At 57.0% G+C, this 9,421-nt stretch overlaps 1 protein-coding gene across 1 annotated transcript; it reads left to right on the top strand.

Annotated features, from left to right (window-relative positions):
• Positions 1-215: 215 nt before the first annotated feature.
• Positions 216-9,185, top strand: DACT3 (dishevelled binding antagonist of beta catenin 3). Its single transcript, XM_074369369.1, has 4 exons — positions 216-565; positions 5,569-5,665; positions 5,829-5,981; positions 6,927-9,185. The coding sequence occupies exons 1-4, from the start codon at positions 317-319 to the stop codon at positions 8,321-8,323; spliced, it is 1,896 nt and encodes a 631-aa protein (XP_074225470.1). The 5' UTR covers positions 216-316; the 3' UTR covers positions 8,324-9,185.
• The last annotated feature ends 236 nt before the right edge of the window (positions 9,186-9,421 follow it).

The raw sequence follows: 9,421 nt of genomic DNA on the forward strand, positions 1-9,421 counted from the left end.
GGGGGCGTGGCGAGGCGGCCAGTCAGCCGGGCGAGTAGGCAGTTGTGAGCATGCGTAGCGTTGGGGGCGCGGGTGCACAGCAAGTGTCTTCGTAAGGGAGCGTACCAGCCAATAGACGACGGTTGCTCTGTCGCCGGGGGCGTGGCCATGCAGATAAGGCTCGGGTGGGCGGCCCAATGGGCGGGCTCCTATGCAGATGAGACGGTGACAGCCGGGCCAGCGGGCGGGCGGGCAGGCGGGTTGTTGGGGCGGGGAGGTGGGACCGGGAGAGGGGTGGCCGCGGGGCCCGGCCGGGCTGGGGCGGGGGGCCGCAGCCATGATCCGGGCCTTCTCGTTCCCGGTGAGCCCCGAGCGGGGTAGGCTACGGGGCTGGCTAGAGGGCAGCCTGGCCGGGCTCTGCGAGTTACACTGGCTCCGAGAGAGGCAGGAGTACCGCGTGCAGCAGGCGCTGCGGCTGGCCCAGCCCGGAATGGGGGGCGCAGAGGCCGAGGACGAGGAGGACGCCGACGAGGACGAAGATGCGGCGGCGGCGCGCCGGGCCGCAGCGGCTCTGGAAGAGCAGCTGGTGAGGGGCCGCCTGTCCGTCCGTCCCTCTGCCCGCCTCTGTGTCTGTCTGTCTGTCTGTCTCGGTTGGATGCTCAGACACCCGTCCGGGTGGGGGAGGGAGGCGGGGGAAAGGAGAGGGGGTGGGGCTGGAGAGTCTGGGCGGCGGGAGGGATCAGGCCTCCCCGCCCCCAAACTGGGGAAGGGGACTGCGTCGCCTCCGCCAGACGCTGGTGTGATGCACAGGCCCATTCCATACACCCCTTCCCCAAAGAAAATCCATCTGGGCGCCAAGTATGTGTCAAGCCCGCGCTGAGTATTTGGCAGGCGTTGTCTTCTTGCAGCTTGGGGGCTAGAGGGTGATAGTTCCCATTTCACAGAGAAAAAACCTGAGGCTCAGGGAGGGCAAGCGACTCACCCAAGGTCACACAGCGGAATCCACACATCTCCCCCTTCGGGCCTCCATACCAAGGCTCCTGTCTTCCCTAAGTCCTGGTGTGCTTGGAGATCTCAAGAGGGGGCGGGGTGGGGGGAGGGGATCCTGGGGCCTCCTGAGGGAGGGATTACTGCTGAGAGGAGACTCACTGTCCCTTAGGACCCCACGGTGATCTTGACCGTCTGGTGACACTTTCCCTCCTTTCCTACCTGGCCCCAGCCCTGGCCTCACCCAAGAGGTGGCAGACTGAGGGAGTATGGGGGTCTGACTTCTAGACTCCCTGGGAGCTCTGGTGGTGGAAGATGAGGCAGAGGTCTCCAGAATAACTTAAGGAGCATCACCCCTCTCTATGTCATTTCTTAATTCTCCCAACCTCTTCTTGGGTCTTTTCTCCTACATTCTTTCCCCCTACTGCCACAGCTCTGTGACTTTCTGTGTGTGTCTCTGGCTTTTTCAACCCTCTGTCTCCCTGGTCTTCCTTTGCATTTCTGCATCTCTCTCATTCTGCCCCAAGTCTCTGTCCCTCTCTCTTCCCATCCCCCTAGCCTGCCAGGCCCCAGACCCTGGCTCCACTGGCTGATCCCATCCCCAAGCCTGTGTGTGGCCAGAGCTTCCCGTTTGGGGAAACCTGAGCCGAGGTTGGGGGAAGGGGGCTCTCCCTGCCGCTGACCTCAACTGCCCCCTCCCCAGATGGGGAATGGGGAGAAAGGCTGAAGCCAGACTCTGGGGCTGCATGCCCAGCCCCTCCCCCCGGCCGGGAGAGGGACCCTGCACATTCTTCTCTGGAAACAGAAACAGCTGTGGGAGGCCCCACCCCCTCCCAAAGTTAGAGACGCATTGTGGGGGACTTCACCAGCTCACCCCACCCCAAGCTGGCCAGGCTTAGGAAGGCACCTCCCACCCCTCGGAGGAAAGGGAGAAGGCACTGGAATGGGCCAGCAGTGTCCTGCCTCCCTGTCCCTCAGCCTCTCCCTCTCTCTGCCTCAGTCTTCCCCTTCTCTGCCCCTCTGTCTACCCCCTAGTCCTCAGTATCCCCGCCATGAGGTGGTAGTGGAGAGGCCTCTTTCCCCCACAATCTCCAGGCAAAGCTCCGTCCCAGCGTCAGGGAGGAGGCGGTGGCAGGCAACGGGAGGGAGACAGCGCCACTGAGGGAGGAGCAGAGAAGCGCTAAATATAAACTCCTCTGGTGTTGAGGGTTCCTGGGTCCTTCCGAATTGGGGGTGGGGGCCTTCTCTAATCCCTGAGCCTCTGTCGTGTGATGCTTACCCCTCTCACTCCTCCACCCGCCCCCACCCAGGAATACACTCCCTTTGAAGCAAGAAAGACTGAAGCCAGAGTTGATTAGTTTCTAATAGGAAAGATGGGGATGCAGGTAAAGATTGGGGTATCTCGGAGAAAAGCAGCAAGAATCCTGAATGAGGGTAGGAATCGTGTTCTCTTCCACCAAGGAAAATGGTCCCTTTCCAGCAAGAAGGACTTAAGTTAGACTTGTGGAGGAATTTCCTACAGAGATAAAGGGAAATGGATACAGACAAGGAGTATGTGAATGGGGGGAGCAAAGGTCTGGGAAAGTCTGGGCACAGAGGTCTCCAGGAGTCTGAACCACATTCATGTTAAACCTGCCTGAGCTGGATGGCCTCAGACCCACTTGCAGAAGGGCTTGCAAAAAAAAAAGGATGAGGGGCATTGTGGGTAGGCAGGGAGCCAGATTCAGGCCAAGTATCTTCTGGTCTTTTAAAGATTCATCCCCTTACAGCTGGAAGGAATGAGGTCAGACTTACAAACTGGGGGTTGTAGACTGGAGGGGTGTTGGGGGTTCCAGGCACAGGGGAGGAGGAGGCCTCTGTTGTCTCTCTCCCCAACTCCTGCTCTTCCCTGCAGTGGAGGAACTGAGATTAGACCAGGAGAACTTACCGGAAAACCCATGTTTTTACATTTACTTTTAATTACACAAGTAAAACATGATTTTCTATTTTCCTTGTTAGAAATTCGTGGCTTTCATGTAATGATAAAAGCCAGCATTTATTAAGTGCTTAAAAGGAACTGCTGTTTAAACTCATTTAATCCTCACAGCAACCCCTTAGCAGAGGGAGTTGAATGATGCCCATGTTACAGATGAGGAAATCGAGGCCCAGGGAGTTGAAGTAACCTGCTTAAGGTGACACAACTGGGAAGTGGCTGTGTGAACCTTAACAATTTGACTCCAAGCCAGGCCTCCCTAAACACTTCATCCTACCATCTAGTCCCCTCATTCCTCCTTGACCCCCTAAATGCACACTCTCCCCTGTGATCACCACCGTTGTCACCCTGGTGTGAGTCCTGCATCTATCTGCAGAAACAGTTTACACACCAAGAAATGTAGAGTTTTACTTTTGACAAATTCCAGTTTCTTGGATGAGGTCCCAGAGACCGTGGCAGTGGTTCTCAAATTGTGACCCACTGGATTAGCAGCATCTCATGGGAACTTGTTAGAAATGCAAATTCTCAGGCTCCCACCTGGAATCAGAAGCTCTGGAGGCCGGACCCAGTAATTTAGGTCTTAACACGGCCCCCAGGTAGTGCTGACTCACCTTTACACATTTGGCACTTTTCTTTTTCCACTTGGCGATATATCTTGGTGATGGTTCTATATAGAAATTGCCTCACTCCATTTTAACCGCTGTATTGTATTCTACTGTATTCCTTCCTTCCTTCCTTCCTTTGACACTTCCTGAACACCTACTTTGTGCGAGGTGATTTTCTAGGCACTGGGGTGGGGTGGGGGTGGGGTGGGGGTAAGGGATGGCACAGCCGTGTACAAAACAGACAAAAATCTCTGCCCTCCTGGGGCTGGAGCTGACATTCTAGTGAGAAAGATAATAAATAAATGACAGCCTGATAGGTCCTTTTAAGTCAGGAGGTCATTACTGCTATGTAAGGAAGAAAGCGGGGCAACCCAAGTGCAGAATGATCGAGAGCTATTTTGGAAAGAGTGGTCAGGGAAGGGAGCATGTAAAGATCTGAATGAAGCAAGGGAGTGAGCCAGGAGGATATGTCGGGAAACATCCTACAGAGGAAGGAGCATGCGCGGCAGGTTCAGGAAACAGCAAACAACCAGGAGGCTAGTGTGGCTAAAGCAGAGCAAGGGCACGGATTAGTGGGGGACAGGACGTGGGGTATATGGGTGACCCTTGATGTTTTTTAGCCACCCCTGATGCTGCAGTTTGGCTGCATTCCTGGGCTCTGCTCAAAGATGACACCACCCTGAGCATCTCTGTACACCCAGGGCAGGCGCCCAGGGTGGAGAATTTGTTGACTTTCCTCCCGTAAACAAGCCCAGATGGGGGCTTCTGTTCTGGGGGGAGGGGTGAGGACTGGGGCTCAGGAGAGCAGCCACGGGAGTAGGAAGCTGAGGGTAGGGGGAGTGTCTGCGGGGGAGCCGGCCAGTCTTTCTGCCCTAAATAGGCAAGGCTGGGCGTCTGCCCTCTCAGCCCCTCCCCCCTCCTCCCCTCCCTCCCTCTCGCCGCCTGCCGTCCAGACAAGCCGCTTTTGTCTGAGGGTCAACCGTCAGCCTGAGGCTGCCGCCACCTCTGGCCTCACCCAGATCCATGTGAGACTAGGATCCAAGTCCTAGTGTCTTGGAGACCCCATCTTGTTGTTTCAGCCCCTACTCCCACCACCAGCCACTCCCCTTAAAGGGTTTTCACCCTCATTTATTCACACCTGATAGGAAATGGTCTTTCCCTGCAGCAAGAAGGATCCAGTGTAGACTCAAGAGAAATTTCTTACGGGAAAGAGGGGCTGTGGCAGATGCTGGGGACTTCTGGGTGGGAATGGAGCAAGGGCAGGAGGAGGATGTGATCCCTGCTTGGGGCAAAGGAACCTCCTGGGGCTCGCTGCTGCAGTACCACTAAGGCTAGACTCAAAGAAGGACTTTCCAGTAGGCACCAGGGGATTCTTTCTTTGAGAGGAGGAACAAAGACTTATATGAGTTATGGTCAGCCTATTTTATCCAAATGAGGGAAAGAGTCAGTCTGTAGCAGGAAAGACTTGTGGGATATTTGCAAAAGGACCTTCCCTTGATGATAAGGGGCAGAGGGGAGAGATGGGAGCATCTGCGAAGGGAGAACCAAGGACCAGTAGAAGGCAGACCAATGGATGGCTAAGAGATCTGCTAGTCCTGAACACCAATTTTTAGCAGTGAACTGCCCTTACAGCAAGAAGACCTGAAGTGACACTTAAAGCAGGACATTCTCATAGGGGTTATGGGGCCATAAGCACCAGATGGAGGGAACAGCTGATGGGGAGGGAACAAGTGATAGGGCCTTCCGAAGCCTTATCGCTCACACCTAAGAGGGAATGAGGTGGCTGCAGCACGAGGGACTGGAGTTAGACAGCCAGAAGGACTTTCTAAAGGGTGAAGGAACAGAGAACTTGAGGCAGATCCTGGAAGCAGTACTAGGGTACTGCTTTTACCTTTTCAAAATCAGAACCTCACTGTCAAAGCAAAGCTCTGCCCATGAACTCCTAGAATAAGGGACCAGTTGGCAGATGACTGGGCGGGGGTGGGGAGGTGTCTTCTGACCATCTTGCTCTCCCCATCTCCTCAGGAGGCCTTGCCTGGGCTCATCTGGGACCTGGGCCAGCAGCTGGGAGACCTGAGCCTGGAGTCTGGAGGCCTGGAACAGGAGAGCGGGCGCAGCTCAGGTGAGCATGGTTACAGGTAGTGGGGTCTGCCTGGACATCCCAATTTTTCCCACTGTCTCCTGTGTCTCAGGCTCTCCTCTCTCTGCCTCTTGATCTCCTTTCCGCACACCTGGTTTCCCCTTCCAGGCCCCTCTGATTGTCTCCCCTTTTCTTTGGAATCTAGGCTTCTATGAAGACCCCAGCTCTACAGGAGGTCCAGACTCACCACCCTCGACCTTCTGTGGGGACAGTGGCTTCTCTGGATCTGGCTCCTATGGACGCTTGGGTCCCTCTGAACCCCGGGGCATCTATGCCAGCGAGAGGCCCAAGTCCCTAGGTAAGGTGGGTGGTGTTGGACCCCGAGAGCCAGGGAATGGACAGTAAGAGGATGCTTTTGAGCACAAGCAGCTGAGTCAGACCGACCTGGATTCGAATTCTGGCTGTGACAGTCCCTTTTTCTGTGATTTTGAGCATGTTGCTTCTTTTTTGCGCCTTTGTTTCTGTGTCTATTAAAATGGGATTAAGAACAATACTTACTTCACAGGGAAGTTTTGACTCTGCCCTAAGGCACTGAACTTGGCATATGGTAGCCATTCAGTAAACAGAAGTTGCTGTTTCTGAGTCCCTTCCATGTGCTATCCTAGCACATATCCTAGGGAGAGGGATACAGCAGTAAAGAAATCCCTGACTTCAGGAAGCTGACATTCTAGTGGGAGAAATAGATAATATACAAGATAAGTAAGTAAAATATATAGGATATTAGATACCGACATGTACCATGAAAAGAAAATTAGGGAAAGGGACAAGGGTGTGCCCCTTTGAGTTGGAGAGAGAATTGCACTTTTATAAAATCCGGCCAGGGAGGGCGTCACTGAGACTGTAACATTTGAGTGGTGCTCTGAAGCAGGTAAGGGAGTGGGCCAAGCAGGTATCCTGAGGGAAGAGCGGTCCAAGCAATGAGAACCGCAAGTACAAAGGCCCTGAGGCTGGAGTGTGACTGGCTTGTGCATCGGGAGGTCGGTGTAGCTAGAGACCTATGAACATAGAGGAGAAGGGTTAGTGTTGGAGGTCAGAGACGCAGAGGCAGGAAGGACCATGCAGGGTCCTGTGGGCCACTGTGAAGTTCTGTCATGAACCTGGTATGAGGGAAGGGGTGAGAGCAGGGTTTTGATGGGAGTGGGAGAGTAGAGGAGGCGGTAGGCAGTCTGCCCTTCCTAGGCTCATTGAGAAAGGGCTTTGAGAGCTTCTCCACTCTCTTCCTTTTTTTGCCTTCCTCCCCTAGGAGACGCCAGTCCCAGCGCACACGAAGCGGTGGGCGCTCGGGCAGCTGTGCCGCGGTCCTTCTCTGCGCCCTACCCAACAGCAGCGGGGTCTGCGGGCCCGGAGGCCTGCTCCTCGGCGGAGCGACGGGCCCGTGCGGGGCCCTTCCTGACGCCCAGCCCCCTGCACGCCGTGGCGCTGCGCAGCCCGCGGCCGTGCGGCCGTCCTCCCGCGGACTCGCCAGACGCAGCGGGCGTGGGGCGGCCCCTGGACGGCTACATCTCGGCGCTCCTGCGCAGGCGCCGCCGCCGGGGGGCGGGCCAGCCCCGGACCAGTCCCGGGGGCGCGGACGGGGGCCCGCGGCGCCAGAACAGCGTGCGCCAGCGGCCACCCGACGCGTCCCCGCCCCCCGGAGGCGCGCGGCCCGCGCCCGAGCCCCCGGTGGAGCGCGCGGGGGTCCGTTCCGCCAGCCCGGCTCCTTTGGGCCGCTCTTGGGCCTCGCCGTGGGAGTCGGAGGTGGCCCCCGAGCCCTCCGCGCCGCCCGCTATCCCCTCACCCCCCGACAGCCCGGTCGAGGGCCGCCTGGTGAAGGCGCAGTACATCCCGGGAGCTCAGGCCGCCACACGCGGCCTCCCGGGCCGCGCGGCGCGCCGCAAAGCGCCCCCACTGACCCGGGGCCGCAGTGTGGAGCAGTCCCCACCCCGGGAGCGTCCCCGAGCCGCGGGCCGCCGCGGACGCATGACCGAGGCCACAGGCCGCCGGGGCTCGCCCAGGGCTCGCAAGGCCGCGCGCTCCCAGTCTGAGACCAGCCTTTTAGGCCGCGCCGCCGCGGTTCCTCCAGGCCCCCCCAAGTACCCCACAGCTGAACGAGAAGAGCCTCGGCCGCCGCGGCCTCGCCGTGGTCCGGCACCCACGCTCGCGGCTCAGGCTGCAGGGTCCTGCCGCCGCTGGCGCTCCACGGCCGAGATCGACGCCGCCGATGGGCGCCGAGGCCGTCCCCGCGGCCCCACCGCCCGAGCCCCGGCCCCTGGCCCATCCCCGTCAGCTCCTCAGCGCCGTCTGCTCTACGGCTGCGCAGGCAGCGACTCGGAGTGCTCGGCTGGGCGTCTGGGGCCCCTCGGACGCCGGGGGCCGACAGGCGGCGTCGGAGGCGGCTACGGGGAGAGTGAATCGAGCGCCAGTGAGGCGGAGTCTCCTGCCTTCAGCTCCGCATCCAGCGACTCTGATGGCAGCGGTGGCCTCGTGTGGCCGCAGCAGCTAGTGGCAGCCACCGCGGCCTCTGGGCCAGCGGCTGGTGCAGGTGGAGGGGCGCCCGCGGGTCCTGCCAAAGTCTTTGTGAAGATCAAGGCTTCCCATGCGCTCAAGAAAAAGATACTACGTTTCCGTTCGGGTTCTCTCAAGGTCATGACTACAGTGTGAGTTTAGAGGTTTGCTTGGGCTCCTCCTTCATGGCCTCTGCACCACCACACCCTCAATCACTGACCCTTCTACACCTCCCTTTTCCAAAGACCACCATTTTCTCTGCTTCCAAAGACCCTTTCTCACTGCCCCATCCACTGCAGTCTTAGTTAAAAAGGCTCCCCCTCCACCACAGGGAGGAATGGGGGAGGAGCCCTGTTTGACCCAGTTCAGCTGCTGGGTGTGCGGCTCTTGGGCAAGAAAGCTCCCTCTCTGTGGGCCTCACTTTCTTCATCTGTACTGTGGGTGTACTATGGTATGCAGAAGGGATAATTCAGTTTGAATTTCCCCATTTTTGTTTTTTTAGACACTTAGTCTGTTTTTTTCCCCTTCATTTCTCTCACTGAGCCCTCTTATTCCTCCTTTCCTTGCGCAGATATGGCCCCCCTCCTCATTCACAAAGTGCCCCCTTCCATGTCCCTGGACCCTTAGGAAATCCCCTTGGCACCGCAGTAGAAGACTCTGTCTGACCCAGATGGTGCCTGCGGAGTGCCCTGGGAAGGGAAGGAGCACTGACTTTGGGGTTCTGAGGGTCAAGTAGGAATTGGTAACACCTAGAAAGACGCTTTCACCTCCGTCCCTGGACAATTATGGATGATTGGGAGGTAGAAGACGGGCAGTAAGATGGCTTCTATCTCGTGGCACCCACTGTGAGAGGGAGTAGGGGGAGCCCAGGATGACCCTCAGCTGTTCCAGTTAAGTATTTTTTCTTTTTTTAAAATTACTGTATTTATTATGACGATGGTGACTCCCCAGTGCACAGGGGGGCCAGAATCTGTGTGTTTCTCTAGCCTCTTTGTAAATAAATGCACAGTGTTACATATGTGGTGGACTCTCCTTCTGTACTCAAATGGGCTTTTCCTTGGGACTAATATTTATTGAGCAACTACTGTTTGCTTTGGATATGGTGGTGTCCAGAACCAGATGGCGGATCCCAGGGTGGGTCTCAGTAGCATTTCTTACCATGTGTTTGCATACATATATTAATCTTAGTAACTATATAAATATACAGAACTATATATATGCATATGCATATAGTTATACTCTGTATATGTGAAA

Source organism: Camelus bactrianus, chromosome 9 (assembly GCF_048773025.1).
Source record: "Camelus bactrianus isolate YW-2024 breed Bactrian camel chromosome 9, ASM4877302v1, whole genome shotgun sequence".
Lineage (NCBI taxonomy): Eukaryota > Metazoa > Chordata > Mammalia > Artiodactyla > Camelidae > Camelus > Camelus bactrianus.